At 47.3% G+C, this 19,266-nt stretch overlaps 2 protein-coding genes across 2 annotated transcripts; both read left to right on the top strand.

Annotated features, from left to right (window-relative positions):
- The first annotated feature begins 1,676 nt into the window (after positions 1–1,676).
- LOC107276249 (putative protein phosphatase 2C 22) lies at positions 1,677–3,072 on the top strand. The gene is made up of 2 exons (XM_015769463.3): positions 1,677–1,817; positions 2,524–3,072. The coding sequence occupies exons 1-2, from the start codon at positions 1,770–1,772 to the stop codon at positions 2,923–2,925; spliced, it is 450 nt and encodes a 149-aa protein (XP_015624949.2). The 5' UTR covers positions 1,677–1,769; the 3' UTR covers positions 2,926–3,072.
- A 3,572-nt stretch (positions 3,073–6,644) lies between these two features.
- On the top strand, positions 6,645–9,307 carry LOC107275609 (probable protein phosphatase 2C 21). The gene is made up of 8 exons (XM_026023494.2): positions 6,645–6,843; positions 6,967–7,036; positions 7,317–7,422; positions 7,599–7,719; positions 8,485–8,601; positions 8,697–8,874; positions 8,971–9,047; positions 9,123–9,307. Exons 1-8 carry the CDS (start codon positions 6,727–6,729, stop codon positions 9,237–9,239), a joined length of 903 nt encoding a protein of 300 aa, XP_025879279.2. The 5' UTR covers positions 6,645–6,726; the 3' UTR covers positions 9,240–9,307.
- The last annotated feature ends 9,959 nt before the right edge of the window (positions 9,308–19,266 follow it).

The raw sequence follows: 19,266 nt of genomic DNA, 5'->3' as shown, positions 1-19,266 counted from the left end.
TCCTCAGTACTGGCAGTTGTGCTAACGTGTGGCGTTCCTCAGAGGTGATATATCAACTTATGATTGTTCTTTACACATCCTACTGCACAGAAGTTAATCAAAGATTTATTTCTAGTCATATAGTGTGCGTATGAAGTCTGTATTTATCTGTTTCAAGATACCCAGTCATTATGTCAAGTGCCTGTTTTACAGAGTCAGAATCCAAAAGCTTGTTAAGTTATTGCTGCACTGTGGTTGTTATCCACTTATACTACTACCCGAATTATGTTTTTTTTTATATGTCACTATACTGGGCTCATCATGTCTTTTGTGCATTCCTTCTTTTATGAATGTCATTTTTTTTGCTAGAGTCATTTCACAGCTTTTTATAGTCTTTTTATTTCAAGGATCTGTTGAATTCTTTGTATTACACTTCAGTTGGTATTTTTGTCCCCCCAGGCAGTTTCTTACAAGCTGCCGTCATATGAAGGAAGCACAGCATGTGTGGTAATCATTAGAGGAAATCAGATCACTGTTGGAAATGTTGGCGATTCCCGTTGCGTGCTTTCAAAGAATGGTCAGGTGTAGTAACTTTTTCCTTGTCAAATGCCTCATTTCTTCATTCTGTCATACCTAATGGCTAATGCATTAAATCTGTGCCTAATTATTCTGTTTTCTGTATTTTTCATTGCATTAAAAGGCAATTGATTTATCCACTGATCACAAACCAAACGTTCCACTTGAACGTCAGAGAATTCTAAGAGTAGGAGGACAAGTATGGAGGGAAAAATTTCCTGCAAAAGACTCAGGAGGGGAAATCAGGGAACAGTGGGGTCCATATTGTATTGAAGGAAAGCTATCCACGTCCAGAGCACTTGGTATAATTTAATCTTATTTCCTTTTGGTAGTTCTTACTAAAATCTATTGTATTGTAGCTGGCATTTTCCTCACTACCATTTCAGGTGATTTTGCATATAAGAACATAGTTTATCGTCCTCAATATCAAATGGTGACACATTTTCCTGACATTCGTGTTGTAAGTGTAAACCAAGTTCTTTTAGAGGACTATAAATTTGTTTTGCTGGGTCTGATCTGATGGGATTTTTTGTTAGGCGAAAATAACTGGTGATACTGAATTTCTTGTCATAGCAAGTGACGGCATCTGGTAGGTCTTCATGCAGAGTATATCCAGTCAGTGACAGTTGACTTACTAGCTTGCTTCTTTCTTCTAGGACAGTATTATTTTTTTCACAAGAGTTTGTACATTTTGGTTTAATTTAAATTGGATGTAGCCTGGACTGGTATCTAATCTATTTCACCACCATGTGTAGTTACGTATGTTTTTTCGTGGCCAAGAATATTGCGTTCTTTTTCTGAGTTAAATGCTATCCCTGGAGAGGTTGAATCTACTGAAAAGAGGAAGACCTGCCGATCCCTACACTAGCTGTGTTTCATAATATTCAGATAGTTATTTTACTTGATGGCTCAGTGTCTGATAGGCTTAGTATGTTGGAAATGGCTACCGGTCCCCTTATTTATACTGCCAGAGCATTCTTCAAGAACCATCTCACTTCATGGAACATTTACGCTGGTAGGAATTCTGCTAAGTTGCAGGATATATCTTGTATCAGTGCTAGTACTATTGATAAAGGATTGCAATCTGCCACATATTTTCACGATCTGATGCACATTTCTCATTGGCAAATTTATTTTCTCTCCTGTTATTTTTTTACAGTTCCATTCAAATTCTCATAGTAGACTTAAACACATTTTTCCCTTTCAGGGATCACATGTCAAGTCAGGATGTGGTTGATTTCGTACATGAGAAATTAAACTCGGTGAGTCCTCATTTTCTCTACATGTTATGACAGCTATGCATTTTTTTTCTAATGAATCAAGTTCTAGTAGTTACCTACATATATGTGTTCTTAAATCAAGAAATGTTTACTCTGATTTTAAACACATATGTGCATGCGATCTGCTTGGATGACAGGCAATTGAAATCTAAAGTCTACATATGAAGATCATAGGATGTTTGCAGTGCATTCTTTTTCTTTTTTTTTCTTTTGTTCTTTTAGCGAAGGCAAGAGCTCTGTCAAAGTTTGATAAATCAGGGAAAGAAAAGAGAATGCTTTACAGAGGATAGCCAATTAGCCACAAACAAGAACATAGCTCCAAATACAACAACACTGGTAAGAAACAGTGCTATTCAAGTTTGGTTTTAAGTCTTCCGGCGAAAAGGTTTGGTTTAAGTCTTGGACGACTAAGTAGCTATGTTCGCCCACATTTTTGCTTTCTCCTTGGAAAATTCTTTTATTGATCCTTTCATTCCATATCGTCTATGAAGTTTATGTTAAAGCTGCAATTATTTTACTTTCCTTTCTCCTTTTGATTTGATGGAGCTGAAGGCAATCTAACATTCAATTACCAATTACCGAGCTATATATGATCAACAGCTACAGGAGTAACGAAGTTCATTCATCTGTTGGTAGAACTGTTATTCCCGTTGCATCTGACATATGCCTGTAAATTGTAATCGCACAGGGGGAGGAAACTCTACACACCACTTGCGAGAAGCTCGTCGAGAATTGCCTGGAATCGAGGAACAACGCGACGGCCATACTGGTCCAGTTCAAGCCAGGCGCCGACCAGCCGATCCCTGCCCTGCCCAACATCCAGGAGGGCTCCGACGAAGTCGCCGGCGGCGCCGACCAGCCGATCCCTGTCCTGCCCAACATCCAGCAGGTCTCCGACGAAGTCGCCGGCGGCACCGGCCAGCCGATCCCTGTTCTGCCCGACATCCAGGAGGGCTCCGACGAAGTCGCCGGCGGCGCCGCCGTGGCTGAGCAACATCAGCACAACCCAGAGGGCGGTGGCGAGCAGCAACTCGACCTCGATGACGCGCTTGACGGAGAAGCACTGGCGCTGCTGTTTGGCCAGCCTTAGCTAGTTCGTGCAAAGAATCTTTAGCTAGTTGCACAGAGTTTTGATCGAGAATAGAACAGGATTAGTTCCTAGACCTTAGTTAGTAGTCCTCGTGTTGCCTCCTGATCACGTTATTTATTATTATTATTATTATTGCCTGGGAGCACACTTGGATTCGCTTCACGCACGTCTGTTATTGTTCTGCTCTGTATTCATTCCTGAAGATTTTGATCGAATTAACGATACTTGATTCGTAAATGCATGATCACTGCCTTTCATGACTTCTCTAGCCATCTGCATGCATGTCTTGAAGATTAGCTGTGATGACTGTAATCTTTTTCAGGTTCTCTGTCTAAGTGTTTCTGGAAGTGTTTTGATGCTTTGTGGTTAGGAGGTGAAAGTGGAATGTCCTCGGGCCCTGATGTTTCTTCAGATATTGGAAACCCCAGTAGTTTTAGTGTCTATGCGTCCTGATAGAATCTGTTACTCCATCCGTTTCACAATGTAAGGCTTTCTAGCATTGGCCATATATATATACTCCCTCCGTTTCGAAATGTTTGACACCGTTGACTTTTTAGCACATGTTTGACCGTTTGTCTTATTCAAAAAATTTAAGTAATTATTAATTCTTTTCCTATCATTTGATTCATTGTTAAATATATTTTTATGTAGGCATATAATTTTACATATTTCACAAAAAAATTTGAATAAGACGAACGGTCAAACATGTGCTAAAAAGTCAACGGTGTCAAACATTTCGAAACGGAGGGAGTATATGTTAATGAATCTAAGACACATACATATATCTAGATTCATTAACATCTAAATGAATGTGGGCAATGCTAGAAAGTTTTACATTGTGAAACGGAGGAAGTATTTTTTATTTTTTTCGTTGTTTGATTCTGAACTGCTGTGAATGTCTTTGGCTTTCTTGTAAAAGCCGGATCAATATGATCAATCTTGTTTTTTTTTTCTAAAAAAAAATAGCTAGCTAGCTCTAGCTACGTGATATATGTGCTGTTAGTGGTTAACTTCTTCCTAAGCAATTGCCATCAAGATAATGCTTCAACTCTAATAGCCCATAGAAGCACTAATAACCCGTAGTCCCTTAATCACAATTTTGTTGGATAGACAGTTTGTCATTGAACCAACTTCCCAACAGTAATAAATCATAGTGCGTGACTGACAACTTGTTTAAACTGATTAAAGCATACTTAAACATCAATACTGTGCTCGTGCTTTTTCATTTTTTTAGTACATGACTATTTCATTAAACTGCTAATGACATATGCTTTACCCCTCTTCTTATATTTCATTAAACTCCATATAAAAGCTTTTGCTTTTATGGGCCGGAAAATTCTGGCCCATTCACATTGGGTAGATTTGTACAGCCCACGTGAGAGCCCATTTTCTTCGCCCATTCCAACCGCCGCCGCCATGGCCGCGGCTCGGCTTCCTTCTCCTGCGCCGGTGGCTCATCCTCCTGCTCTCCGCGCGCGCCCTCTAGCTCCGCATCTATACGCCGCCCTGCCGCGCGCTCCCTATCCGGCATGGCAGTGGCGCGGTGCTCGGGCGGCAAGCCCGGCGAGGAGGGAGGCTGTGGTCAGGGGGGCAGCCGTAGCAGAGGACGAAGGAGTGGAGCTAGCCGACGACGACGACGGCGAGCGCGGGGTGGGGGGCGGCGACGGCGGTTCAGAGTCCTTTCGAACCCCGGCTAGGCATCCTCCCGGTAATGCCAGGGGCGGCTGCTTGTAATAGGTCTTTGCCTTGGGTTTCAGTGCTATTGCGCTTTTGCCCTCGTCAAGTAGCCATCCTATTAGTTGCAGCTGGTGACCGCCTTCTTGTTGCCCACCTTTTTAACTCTTGTAGTAAGCCATCACAAGCCCTTCAATCAATGAAAGAAGTTATCCCGCGCGCCGTGGACCTCAGCGTAGCGCCTCGTAGCTCCTCCGACCGGGGAGGAGCAGCATCAGCATCAGCGGAAGTCCACGTGGTCCTCTCGACCGGGACGGCGGCGCGAGGACCAATGCGGCGGCTACGGCGAAGAGAAACCGCTCGGCGGCGGCGGCGGGAGCGGAGGAATCCTCACCGGCCTCTGCATCGGACCGCACACGTGGACACCATCTGACGGCCAAGGCGTTGCGAAGGGGGAGCACGAGCAGCACCGTCGGATCAGGCGCTGCTGCCACGTATATCCGATCCAACGGAGGTGATGCGTCCACGCAGCCTTCCTGTGCGAAGTTGGTGCTGCCTTTGCATTTGCGCTTTTGCTTCGCGAATCGCAACAACTCGCTGCAAAGAGCAGCGGAATTGCGGAGAGGTGAGGACTTGATCTCTCTCACATTCTCTCGTCGTCCTCCTCCTCATCTGCTTTCCTCTGCTCCAAGACAACGCGTAAGATTCCTCCACCTTCTCCCATGGCCATGTGATTGTGTAACTGTGTTGGTGGCGCTGTTGGTAGCTGCTCTTCTCGTTCTTGTTGTTCCGTTGCTACTCCTGATCGAGATTCAAGCAGTGTGACGATTTTTTGGGGGTTCTACTTTGCTCTCCAATGTTATCTCGTGTTCTTGCATCGGATTGTGTTGTTATTTTGCTGCTTTTGAAGTTGTTGGTGTGGTCTTCTTCGAGGAGGGAGGGTGACGAGCACCGAGAGCCATGGTGATCTCTGTCCCCGTCTTCTCTTCGTTTTCGCCTGCTCTTTTTTCCATCTGTTTTTCTTGCTTTTGCTGCTGCTGCTGCTGCTTTTGAAATTGGTTGCAGTTTTCTTGAAGTGGTAGAGGAGGGGTGACGAGCACCGGAACCTATGGTGATCGACGTTGCCCTCTTCATTTCGATGTTACTCGTCCATTTCTACATTGTTTTCTTGGTGCTCTTCAGCAGTTGCTTTCGCTATTGGCGTGGGATCTCATGGTATCATGGTAATCTGTTGGATTGGAGGAGGGGCTAACGAGCACCCGCAACCCCATGGTGATCTCCGTTTTGTCTCCCTCTCGGTACGGAATGGTGTTGTTCTTCTTGAGTTCATCTTCCGTTGATATTCCTGGGCCTTTATTGATGTGTGCATGGCAACTCTACGTGTTCTTCATCTTCTCATCTCTCACTTTATTCTGCTTACCTCTTATGGTATGTTGTTGTTCCAGATTCTTTCTGCATGTGGTGATTTGGGTGTTTTCACCTTCTTTCACAAATGTGGGTTTTGACGTTTTGTTGATTCCTCTTGTTCTTGCAGACGTTGTGCGTGCGGAAAACTCGGTGATCGTTATCTGATCAGCGCTTATTGCTGTTGAGTGCTAACAAACGGTGCAAGAGTAAATGAGTAATTATCGGTGTTTTTTATTTCTTCATGAAAGTACTTCTGATTCTTTTGATATCAACAGATATTTCCATTTATAGATGTAACTTGTAAGTTGTAGGTCCCCCTAAGTAGTTTTTGTTTTTTGCCGACCAACCGATCTAGTTGTTTCAAGGTTCGATGGTGCCTTATTATTGATTTTTTAATTTCCCCATTATGGTATCAAGCGTTATTTCTGTAAAGTAGCTTAATACCAGCAGCAGGTGTTATTGAAATTTCAGAGGGAAATCTTAGCCTGTGAATAGTTCTCCCCTTTGTAATGATCATGTGCCCTGCTGGCTACTGTGTTTAGTTTCGAGACGCTTTTTGGATGTTCTTTTGGGTTCTGAAATGTGGAAGAGCTTGTCATTTTGGACGCTCTCTTCTTTTTAAGACGTAGTGACTTGGATCAGTATTGAACAATATTTGGTTAAACAGATTTGTACAACGTTGTGTTCACTTTAGTCTTTTTCAGGAAAGCAAGTCTTGCGATGGGTGCATCTGCCAGCAGTTCAGTAACGTCGAAGCTTACTAACGATGGAGAGAATCAGAGAGTTAAGTATGCCTCATCAACTATGCAAGGATACTGTCCGACAATGCAAGATGCTGTGAGTAATCTTGCACTGCCTTTATCAATTTTGTTGGGATCATAATCCTACAGATAAAGTGTTAACTTGCCGGTAATTGTGGCCAAACACTGAGCTTGATTTATTCCTTTCTTATTGATCTAGCTTGCAGTTGAACTAGATCTAGATGCATTAAGGAACACATCATTCTTTGGTGTTTATGATGGCGATGGAGGTTTGATCTTCACTCTCATCTTTTTCCAACAAATGTCCAACTATTCATCTGTTAGCATAACAGACCTTCGTGCGTTAGTTAAAATATTGTACAATTCATAATCCCCTAAAAGGAAAGAGAGTGTCCATTTTTGTTCATAATGGCAATATGTCAACTGCCATATATAGGCTCTGTTTCCTATCAAAGATTCTAGTAACACAGGATTGCAGTTGACTCATCATCCACTCTCTATTTTAGAAAATATCCATACTGAGTTTTTTTTTTAATCTTTTCTCTTCAGGAGCTGAAGTAGCAATGTACTGTGCAAAACGATTTCATGCTATGCTTTGCGAGGATGAAAACTATCTCAACAATCTGCCCAATGCAATTACATCTGTGTGCTCCAGGTTATTTTGTCGATAATTGTTTCATGTACTCTGCATATGGTGCTACATAAGTCCACTCCTATTTTTCTATGGTGGAAAAAAGGGGACATTGTTGCACCCATTTTATTCATAGAATCATAGTTGCAATATGTCTTGGAAAAACGAATTATGTAATCAGTGTTCCTTCTTAATCGCAGACTTGATGATGATTTGCAACGATCAAATGAATGGAAGGAGTCACTTTATCCCCGTGGTAATGGTGAATGTTTCCAGTTCCTTAAGACTGGCGTTTGTGCTAACCTCTGGCATTCCGAAGAGGTGATATATCAACTTATGATTGTTCTTTACACATCCAACTGCACAGAAGTTAACCAAAGTTTTATTTCTAGTCGTATTCGTATAGAGTGCATATTATTATCTTGAAGAAAATCAGGAGTATGTATGATATGAAGTCCATATTTTTCTTTCCCAAGATATGATCTGGAGTTCCAAGTGGTACATCATTACATTTCACACCTGATGCAGTTATTATGTCACGTTCTTGTTTTACAGAATTGGAGCCATAAGCTCATTAAGTTCTTGCACTTTGATTGTCATCGTACTACCCAAAATTGTAGTGTTTTCTGATACTAGCATATTGCCCGTGTGTTGCAATACACACAACGGGATTTTAATTAAAGAAAAATATTATTAACCCATTATGCCAAAACATGTGGATCCTCTAGCCCCCCCTCCCCACCCCCACACTGTCCTTTTTCCTTTTTATGAAAAAGTAGGGAGTTGGTGCTGACATGTGGACCATCTGGTCCCACTTGTCCTTTTACTTTTCCAAATAGTAGGGAGTTAGTGATGACAGTGGTGATAGATTCACCACTCACCACCATCACTACTCTATTTTATAGGAGTATAGAGTATAGATGCCACTTTAAAAGACTCATAATGTCTTTTTTACATTTATTTCTTTATTTTTTGTACGCTGTTTTTCTCCAGTGCCATTTCACATATTTATATACCCTTTTTCTTTCATGGAACTATTGAATTGTTTGTTTTACACTTCAGTTGGGATTTATGCTCCCTCAGCAGGCTTACAGGGCGCCGTTATACGAAGGAAGCACAGCATGTGTGGTAATCATTAGAGGAAATCAGATCACTGTTGGAAATGTTGGTGATTCTCGTTGCGTAGTTTCACATAATGGCCAGGTATAGTGACTTTTTTCTTGTCAAATGTCTCATTGCTTGGATAGCTAATGCATTAATTTGATGCCTATTTTTTTCTATTTATGTTGCATCCAAAGGCAATTGATTTGTCCATTGATCACAAACCAACCGTCGGAAGTGAACGTGAGAGAATTCTAAGAGCAGGAGGACGAGTATTGGTAAAAAGAATTCCTGTCATGGGCTCAGATGGAAGACTCATGCGAGGATGGGGTGTGTCTCGTGTTCAAGGACTATTACATGTGTCCAGAGCGATTGGTATACTATTAATCTTATTTCTTTCTGGTTGTTTACTTGTTTGTATATCATATATTTCATCAATTGTAATTGGCGTTCTTCTTACTTACATTTCAGGTTATTTTGAATTAAAGAAGAACCAAAATATTCCTGCTTCACAGCAGATGGTGACATGTGATCCTGAGTTTACCATTGTAAGTATATCTAAGTTCTTTTAGAGGACTAAAAATTTTGCTGGTTCTGATCTGATAGCTTTCCTTTTCTGTTAGGTGGACATAACTGCTGATACTGAATTTCTTGTCATAGCAACTGACGGCATCTGGTGGGCCATCAACTATACAAATAATAGATGTGATTTCTTTTCGTTATGCTTGCTCCCGATTTAAAAAAAAAATATCATGCAGAGTATGCCCACTCCAGATTTTTAGATATATGCATAGCAGTATAGCATATGTATGTAGGCTTATTTAGTGTTGACACAGGAGGTTCATATACCCATGTATGCACATCGGTTCAGCTAAAGTTAACTTGCTTGCTTCTTCTAAGACTTGGTTTAATTTAAATTAGATGTGTAGTTCTCTATGTTTTCTCATGGTGAATGATTTGAATTATTTTTGCCAATCCCTGTGGGTCTGCACTAGGTATTTTTTCATAGAATTCAGATGATTATTTAACTTGTTGGCTTGGTATCTGATATGCTTACTAAGCTGGAAATGGCCAGCGTGCCCCTTGTATATCTGACTTCTACTGTAAGGACATGCTTCGAGAACCATGGCACTCCCTGAAACATTTACACTGGTAGGAATTATGCTAAATTACAGTATATAACTTGTCACTGCTAATATTGATAAAGGATTGCAATCTGCCATATATTTTCTGTCTGATATGCAGCCCCCATCTTTGACAATTTCATTCATATTCTCATAGTAAAGTTAAACTCATTTTTTTCCCTTTCAGGGGTCACATGTCAAGTCAGGACGTGGTTGATTTCATACGCAAGGAATTACACTCGGTGAGTCCACCTTCCTCATTTTTCTCTGATTGTCATGACAGTAATGCATAGAAGAGTATCCTTTCGAATGAATAAATTTCAAGAACCTACCTTCATAGTTCATACATGCGCTCTTGAATCAAGTAGTAATTTTTTACTCCATTTCTAAACACATATGTGGGTCTGCTTGGCTGGCTGGTTGGTATTTAGGCAATTGAAATCTAAAGTCTACATGCCTGTAACCGTTCATCCATTTGTTGCTTGCAACCAACACAGGGGGAGGAAAATCTGCGCGCCATTTGTGAGAAGCTTCTTGATCATTGCTTGACCTCGAGGGACAACGTGACGGTCATACTGGTTCGGTTCAAGCCCGGCGCCGCGGTTATCCCTATCCTGTCCGACATCGATGAGGAGCCTGTCCTCTCCGACGTTGAGGAGGAGCCCCATGAACCTCAACACAATCCCGGGGATGGCGGCGGCGGCCAGCAAGACATCGGTGGCGAATCAGAGGAGCTCCCATTGGCCCATTTTCCTCAGGAATAGTTCGTGCTAGGATCTTAGCTAGCTGCAGAGAGTTTTGATGTTACAGTGCTATCTCCCTCTTTGTCCAAACAAAGTTGATGGGGATACAACTAGGAGTAGTTCATTACCATAGGAGTAGTTCCAACTCGTCAGCACGTACTACGCTTACGTTTTGCCTGAGATTTACCTGAATTCGCTTCACGCACTTTTATTACTATTGTTCTGCTCTGGAACCCTGAAGATTTTGATCGAACGTTAACAGTGTTTAATTCGTAAATGCTCACTGCCTTTTGTAACTTCTCTAGCAATGTGCATGAATTTGAAGAATTTTAGTGCTAGACTGCTAGTGAACTAAATATTTGCGTGACGGTGTTTATCAGATCAGTGTATGACTGTATGTAATATCCTATGACCGCTGAATTAAGCTAGACAATAATTTCACCATGACACAGATCGAGTCGGAGATGCAAAGAAAGGAAAGAAACACAGATGGGAGAAGCCCAGTTACGGTTTTACGCGCGTACGGCGCAAGCTTTCAAACACGCGCTTTACTTCTAATCAACATCATTAATTCGATCCTGATTCGGACATTTGGGATGGATTCCTTCACACGTGCGCAGCCTGATCAGAATCGGACACACCCACGAGGATAAGAGGCGAGGACGCGACACGGCGACACCATCCTTCCTCGCGCCACCACCACGAGCGTCCTACTATCTTTCATCCCGCCACCGCCTCTTGCCTCCTCTTGCTCTCCCTCACTTCCGGCGACCATGGGGGATTTGATCTTGGATCCCTACATGGAGGACGCGATCTTGGATCATCCCTGCCTCGCCGAACTTCTTGCTGATTAAACAGCGCTCCCAATGTTCGACTCTTTCTCCGGCGGCGGCACTCCGCCGATTGATACCGACACCTTCCTCCGCGGCTCCGCGCCATCGGCGCGCTGCCTCCGCTTGCACCGCCACCGGAAGCTCCGCTCGCACCGGCGCCACCGGACTCCCCCCGTACCCCTCACACCTACGGCAGCCTCCTCCCCGTCTACGGTGATCATCCACTGCTCACCGGCGCCGTCGTCCAGGAGCCCTTGCCGCTGCCAGAAGGCGGCGATCACCCTGTGCCTCCCAAGAAGAAGATCAAGGTCGCACCGCTGCTGCCAGAGCGCGCCGATCAGCCGGTGGTCACCAGCAACTCAGCGACGACGACACGGCCGCAGCTGTGCGCGCCCTACGACGACGAAATCGAGGCCACCCTACGTGCCATGGAGACGAACCCCGCCGAGCGGCCCTCCCCGTACTTCTTGGAGACGACACAGGGTGGGCGGATGACCGCACTGGTGCGCGCCTCGATGATCGCCTTCATGGACGAGTTCAGCCGGTTCCACGAGCTCGCCGACGGCACGCTCCAGCGCGCCGCCTACTTCCTGGACCGCTACCTGTCGGTGACGCCCGAGTCGGACGACGCGCTGCAGCTCCGCCTCGTCGGGGCCACGGCCGTGTTCCTGGCGGCCAAGTACGAGGACCAGTACACCCTGAGGAAGATCGACGCCAGCATGGTCGCCGCCCGGCGCGGCTACACCAGCGAGACGAGGCACAAGATGGTGTCGATCATGGAGACCGAGATGCTCGCCGCGCTGGGCTTCAACCTTGGCGGCCCGACGGCGTACACGTTCGTGGAGCACTTCACCAGGTACTACGGCGACGGAGAAGAAGAGGAGCTGTTGAAGGAGGCGGCGCATCGGTTCGCCGACGGGTCGCTGCTGACGTACGGGTTCCACCGCTACCTGCCGTCCATTGTGGCGGCGTCGTCGATCTTCCTGGCGAGGCTGGACGTGCTGGGGCATGAGCCATGGAGCCAGGATCTCGCGGAGCTGACAGGGTACAAGGCCATCGACTTGATGGGCTGCGTGTGCGACATGTACAGTCAAATCGCATGTCCTCGCTTTGCTCTCTTCCAAGAGTACTTCTTCGAGAATCCATAGCCAATGTATCCATAGGAAGAACTGTTAGGAAACGATAGGCGAACAAACGATAAAAAACAATAGATCAATCACAAAAGACACGAGATTTAACGTAGAAAACCCTCCTAAAACAGGAGAAAAAAAACCACGGGCGCCAGCCAGCAAAATATCTTCACTATATCTGAGGTGAGGTTACATCGCCGCACGGCGGCTTACAAGAGGTATATATATAGTGGAACCCTAAAAGGGATGATGATCCGTACGGCAGAAGCTGGCCTTTATTAAGTGCAAATGAATTTGGATCACAACTCAACAAGAACAAGAGTCTGTAAAAGCACATGCATGCAAAGCATGATGGCTTCAATTTTGCACTGTTGTCTGTACATCGATCTGTAAAACCAAAATTGTGAATTTTTGGTTGAAATACATATGATTCATCTCAATTCAAAATTTATTACTATTTTTTGGTACTCTGTTCTAGTGTTCTGTGATCTCTGTACAACATAATCTATCTCTGTCGTTCCCTTTTTTTTTTTTTACTGGGTTTGCATTCGCGAACTAGCGATGTCCCGATGTCTAGCTAGTATCTGTTGCGTTAGGATGCACGTACAGAACGGCGAATAACCGCTTAGATCAAATTGCTCGGATTAGTGCTTTCCTAGTGAAGGAAAATATTGACTTACTAGAGTCCTCGCGCCGGGACTAATGTCTTTGGTCTCTCCGGTTGTTTTCCCTTTTATTCTGTAGTACTCCGTTGAGTTTCTCTAGTCTCACTCAGTTGTCACCCTGATCCCCCAACTGTAATCTTCGGTACTGCTTTTCTCTCTCTAATATATTCGGCAGAACTCCTGCTGCCATTCGTCTTAAAAATATTGCTCGGATTAGTATTTCTTCCATTTAAAATATAAGATGTTGTTAACTTTTAGATATAAAGTTTGATCATTTGGCTCAATAAAGAATATATAAATATTATTTATTTGAGTCCCGCTCCGGTGCTTTCTACCTGGAGTAGAAAGCAATCTGAGCCGTTAATCATATTTAGTTGGAGGGTTGAGATTTAGTTCTACTCCCACCAGAGTTAGTAGTAGTAGAAATTTGGAAGAGTATATTCGTCCAGGATAATAATTCATGTAGGGGTATTATCGTAGTTTATCAGTATCTAACTCACCCTCTCCCTGCGCCAACCCGGGCAACTACATCGCGCTCGTCACCCTCCGCGTCGCCGAGGAGATGCGGCCGCCGCTGCCACCGCCGGCGCGGGCCGAGCGGCACGGCACGGGCACGGTGCGGGTGACGCGGGTGAAGCTGCTCAAGCCACGGGACACGCTGCTTCTTGGCCAGGCGTACCGCCTCATCACCGTCGACGAGGTCACCAGGGTGCTGCAGGCGAAGAAGGAGGAGAAGTCGAGGAGGGCGGCGGCGCAGCATCACCTGGAATCCAAGCCCGCCGGCGCCGCTGGAGTTGGGATCAATTCCAGCGGCGACGACCACACGCGGCCTATTAGGCCTGCACATTTGTATATTGTTTCCTGCAGATGCAGTTGGTAGTAAGACAAGTGCTAGAGATTTGCCAAGTTAGGTGCCAACACCTGAACTCGAGTTCCCCTGCAATGAACAAGGTTTGGTCGTTGAAGAACTGAAATGATTGACAGAACAGATCATCAAAGGGAAACTGGAGCATCATGCCATGTTTGTACATGGCTGCAAATATGTTCTGTTGGGGATAACTAACCTAACCTGAATTTATTTTCCTTTCTTGATGAATCCTACTCTCTCATGTCCTAAACACAACTTTGGTGTCCTAAATTATAATGCTATCAGGAAAGCAAGTGCTTTTCGAGCCAAACCTACTCATACAATTTCCATGTATCACCCATTTACAAATACCAATCCTAAAAAGTTTCAGAAGCTTGGCTAGCACATCTGTCCAAAACAACATGGGTTTGTGGCTGTACAACAAAGCACCAGAAAAAAAAAATCAACCATTACTGGTTGGTTGCCCGGTACAGATTTCAGTAGACAGAATGTGTAACATCCCGGCCTAGGGCTTAATAGAATTAATAGAATACTCATATCAACAAGTTGCAACTTCTTTTCCGGAAGCCAATCTCCAAAGAACTCCTGGGTTAAGCGTGCTTGGCCTGGAGCAATTTGGGATGGGTGATCGACCCGGAAATTATTTCCGGGTTAAGCGTGCTTGGCCTGGAGCAATTTGGGATGGGTGACTGTCACGCCTCGAACTAATCCCGACCGGAACTAGCCCGTGACGCTCCAAATTAACCTGTTAATCGATACCAGTCCCAGGAAACAGTGCTGGTATCACAGGGAGACAGAATATCACAGCAACAAAGGTCTCTTTATTATAGAGTAGAGGTACAGTCATGTTGGGCTGCGGACAGATCCCGAGCTCACAACTGCATTACAAAAGGGAAACGGAAGCTAGGACTTGGACCAATCAACACAGGCGCGACTTGGGAACTAGGCCGAAACCCTAAAACTCATCGTAGCCGGCTTGCTCCTGGAAGAACTCCTCATCTGCAGGTTCCGCTTCATCTTCTTCAGCAACTGGGGGGATTATTTAGATAGAGCAAGGGTGAGTACGGGAGTACTCAACAAGCCATGGGAAATAAGTGTTTAATGCAGGCTTCAAGGAAAGGCTGTTGTTTTTTCAATTGATTTTATTTGAACTCTTTTCTAAAAACAACTAAGTGAGTGCTTCTCAAACGACACGGATGAGACAGTGCGTCTCGTCCGGTCGGAGTATGTGCAATGTATCAGTCTTTAGAATTGAAACAAGGTTGGCACCCGGCCAATAGCTTTTCAAACAGCCACCCGGGCCAACAATTTTCAAACGGCCACCCGGGCCTAGCTGATCCCATCACCTGCAGATTTTTCAAACATCGAACCCCTTTCCACAACAGTAATTTCACAAGCAGTAGTCAAACAAAACTACGCTAGGAATCACCTCACATCCGCCCATGACCGTGGGCACGGCTGTTCGAACAGTTTGTTAACCTCTGCAGAGGGGGTACACTTTACCCACACGACATTACTAACCCGGATCACCCAGCCCGTGGGGGATCAGCCACGTCGGGAGACCTCCAAGTTTTCATGACAAGGCATTTCCAAAGCCGACACAGGTTTACCATATGCCGACGAGAGGGGTCCCAGACCAACAACAGGTTAGGTCCCAGACCATACTGTGCCAGGAAGCCCAGGGGTCCTCCCCGACACCACCCCGGCGAATCCACATGTCTCTCGGCATCAAGGCTCCCCTGATAAGCTAGTTACTCAGCCAGGGGTGTCCCATTCCACCCATGTGGTCGTACTTGTCTTATGTTTGGATGAAATTCCAAGGAATCGGTCCTTAAGTGCGAGAGCGGGAAACCGTACACCCGGTACATTCCCCGGTCCGCGGTTTTGGAAATTCATTTAGTTCGCAAGCACCGACCCAGGTGTCGGGTTTTCCAAGTCTTTTGTAAAACCCAAGTTTTACCCAAGTTGTTTTTCAGATTTTAAGTTTGAAGGTGTCCGTCGATACTCGCACAGGGTGCACGAATATCGAGACGCAACTAGATGGTTACAAGGGGACATGATATAACAATTAACAAAGGAAGGGTCAAATGCAACGAATTAGGTAGGTCTGCCAATCTGCCTTGCAGACGGGACAACAGATTAAGTGCGATCCTATCAATGCATAATATTTTTCAAGCAACATAATTAAATTCAAATATAGGCTCAAGATGTTCAAAGGTGGCTTGCCTTGCTCGAGATCTGGAGCTTGATCCTCGAAATCCTCGCACTGCGGGTCTTCGGGCTCCGAAACTACACGCGAAACGAGACAACTCAACAAACGGCGAAAAATAAAGCCTTATTAATGACCTCTATGCGTGCCATTAGATAGATATCGAGATTTGAGGAATTTTGGAAGTTGAACGGAGTCAAACGGATTTACGGTTGGGAAGATATTGAATTTCTAAGATTATTGGATTTTTGGTCTAAAGGAAAAGGATTTAATTAAATCCTTTTTGGAAAAGAAAAGAAAAGAGGGAGGGAATATAGACTTCTCCTCGGTGGCTAGGGCGCGGCCCGAGAAAATTAGGGCGGTCCGGCCGAGCTAAATGGGCCGGCCGGCCCAAGGCGCGCGCGCGGGAGGGAGGAGAGAGAGCCGGTGGACCGGGCTCACCGTGCGCGGTCCCGGGTGGGACCCACTTGTCGGTGACTCGGTTCACCGTGCGGAGCGAGCACGCGGCGCACGCGCGCGGGCGGGGCTGGGACGCGGTGCACGCGCGCGGTTCGCGGAGGAACGGATGCGGCGGGCCCACGCGCAGCCTCACGGCTCGCGGTGGAACGCGCGCACGAGAGGGGCTGACCGGGGTCGGCCCGACCCGATCTCGGCCGAGCTGGCGCCGACGTGGCGCCTACGTGGCTGCCACGTGGGCTGGCGGGAGGAAGACGAAGGCGCCGGCCGCAAATGGACGGCGGGCGGCGGCGGTTTCTCCGGGGCGCCTTGCGACGATGAGGGGCGACGGGGCGTACACCGGGATGACGAGGGAGAATGAGAGGGAGCGAGCCAACGGCTTGGATTCGCCGGAGGGAGTCCGTCGGCGGCGGATTTCGGCGGCGGCAACCGGCGGAGAGCAAAGGGGGAAACGGCGACGAGGTCACGAGGGACCAATTCCCGGCGGTGAGAGCATCTACGCGGCTACGGGAATTCGCTGCTAGCGTCGGATTGGGCGGAGCTACGCCGAGCGAGGCCGGCGACGAGCGGGTGCTACGGAGCTCGGGCGGCGACGGCGGCGAGCACACGGCGAGCGACGGCAACGGTCGGGGCAGCGCCGGCTAGCTACGGGGAGGCTACTCGTGCTAGCACCGAAAACTAAGGGGGAGAGATGGAGCGAGGAGGAAGAACGGAGGGAGGCACTACCGAGATGAGGAGGGGCGCTGTGACGAGAGGCCGACGGCGCGGGAGTAATCTCTCCGGCCTCGGGCCGGGGAAGAGGAGGAAGACGAGCGCCCGGAGTCCCCTTCCGCGTTCACGAACGCACCGGCTCTCCCGGCGCTTGGCGATGAACGGCGGAGGCGAGACAGAGCTCGGAAAGCGGCGGCAACAATGGCGATGGGAGGAGAAGAGAGGGAGGGCGCCTAGGCTTTAAGGGCGGCAATGTCGGTTTGGAACCGACTTGGGCGGTCAAGGCGCGAGCTGGCGCTCGGCGCTCGCATCCAATCGGCGACAGGGCGGAGGGAGGATGACGCCGGCGGGAGGAAAAGGGGAAAAGGAGGGAGAGAAAGGGGGCTCGCCCCTTTCTTCTTTGGGAAAAGGAGGAGGGGAGCGGGGGCGTCGCGGCAAAGGGAGGAGGGCTCTGCCTCCGTCCCTTGGCGGCTTGCGCGCGGAGTGGCGGGGCCGAGGCGATGACGACGGCGATGACGGCGGGGCGGTGTGGAGCGGAGCGGCGACACGGGCGACAGGCGCGGGCAGGCGCTGACGACGGCGACGACCAGGCGGTCGGCCACTCGGCACGCGCGCGCGGCTTGCAACGGGAGGCGCGGCGGATGGAGTGGCGCGGCTCGGGCACGCGCGCTGGCTGCGGGGCCGAGCGGCTGCAGGCGCGGCAGGGCAGCGGGGCCGGGCGGCGCAGACGCGACGCGGGCGACGACCACGCGGGCGCGGGCGACGACCACGTGGGCGCGCGCGCGCGAACGACGCGCGGGGAGCGACAGCGAGGGAGCGGAGAGGAGGGCTCGGCTCGGCGCGGGCGGCTCAAGCGCACGCGCGCGGGCAGAGCGGAGAGGGAGAGCGGGAGCGCGCCGGGGGAGGGGAGGGGAGGGGGAGATGGGCCGAGAGAAATTCGGCCCATCGACCCCGGGGGAGGCAAAATAGACTTTTGCGAAGGAAATTGATTTGGAAGGATTTGGATTCGGAATTGAACTCGACGATAGATCGGGGATTTGAGATCTGAGATGGCACGGACACTAGACAATAAGCAAAGAAACAAATTTCGCATTTAGGGTTTTTAAGAGATAATTTTCCCGCTAGGCGCCACGACGGAACGGGCGCTACAGTGACCGACCGGGAAATTCTTCCCGGGTGCACACGAGTAAGGACAAAGTATGCAGAAAAGATATGTGTTGGTCTGCTTGGCCTGGAGCAATTTGGGAGGGGTGACCGACCAGGAAGAGGTCTGCTTGGCCTGGAGCAATTTGGGATGGGTGACCGACTGGGAAATTCTTCTCGGGTGCACACGAGTGAGGACAAAGTGTACAGAAAAGACATGTGTTGGTCTGTGATGTGAAAGAAAAAGGCCCAAATTCCATGGCAGAGAGCCACACAAATCAACGCACGTGCACCACGGAGGAGTGGTCCTTCTCCTGGAGCTTGGAGATGACGGACATGTACAGGTCGCGCACGCAGCGAGGCGCTGGTAGGGCACGCCGGCCGCGGTCAGCACGTCCGCTTCCTTCACATCGAGGGACATCCGATGTGTGCAAACAGAGCGAAACGATTTTCCCCTTCAATCAACGCTGGCAGCGCCGCCGACCGCGCCGCCGCTGATGGGAGTAGCGATAACCCTTTTTTTAAGGAGTAGCAATCGTACTTGATGCGAGCGATGAGACAGAGAAATATCCCATGCCAAAATTACCCCTAATCTGTATTAAAAGATTACTAATATACCCTTTAAAATAAAGGGTCGAGATTAATTCTACTTGTAGTAAAATACTTTAAGTAGTGAGCACCGGAGCGTCACTCTATTTATTTTATTTTGTTGTGACTTATTTTATTATTAATGGTAATTGTAGTTTAGCATATTTACACTATTTTTTTAATAAAATGAATGATGAAATGTTATGTTCAAAAGTACACAATTATAGCGAAAGGGCCTGCAGCCTAATGGTTACAAGAGCCTCAGTAGTACCTGAGGTCCTGGGTTCGACTCCCTAT

Source organism: Oryza sativa, chromosome 2 (genome assembly GCF_034140825.1).
Source record: "Oryza sativa Japonica Group chromosome 2, ASM3414082v1".
Classification (NCBI taxonomy): Eukaryota; Viridiplantae; Streptophyta; class Magnoliopsida; order Poales; family Poaceae; genus Oryza; species Oryza sativa.
This window is presented reverse-complemented; position numbering and strand designations above follow the sequence as displayed.

Bases quoted from the DNA above. Each gene is read 5' to 3' on its own strand.
- LOC107275609 (XM_026023494.2), top strand. From the start codon at position 6,727: ATGGGTGCATCTGCCAGCAGTTCAGTAACGTCGAAGCTTACTAACGAT. The intron at 7,037-7,316 runs GTTTGATCTTCA...TTTTCTCTTCAG, and splicing joins TGTTTATGATGGCGATGGAG to GAGCTGAAGTAGCAATGTAC. The intron at 7,720-8,484 runs GTGATATATCAA...CTCCCTCAGCAG, and splicing joins ACCTCTGGCATTCCGAAGAG to GCTTACAGGGCGCCGTTATA.
- LOC107276249 (XM_015769463.3), top strand. From the start codon at position 1,770: ATGTCAAGTCAGGATGTGGTTGATTTCGTACATGAGAAATTAAACTCG. The intron at 1,818-2,523 runs GTGAGTCCTCAT...GTAATCGCACAG, and splicing joins TACATGAGAAATTAAACTCG to GGGGAGGAAACTCTACACAC.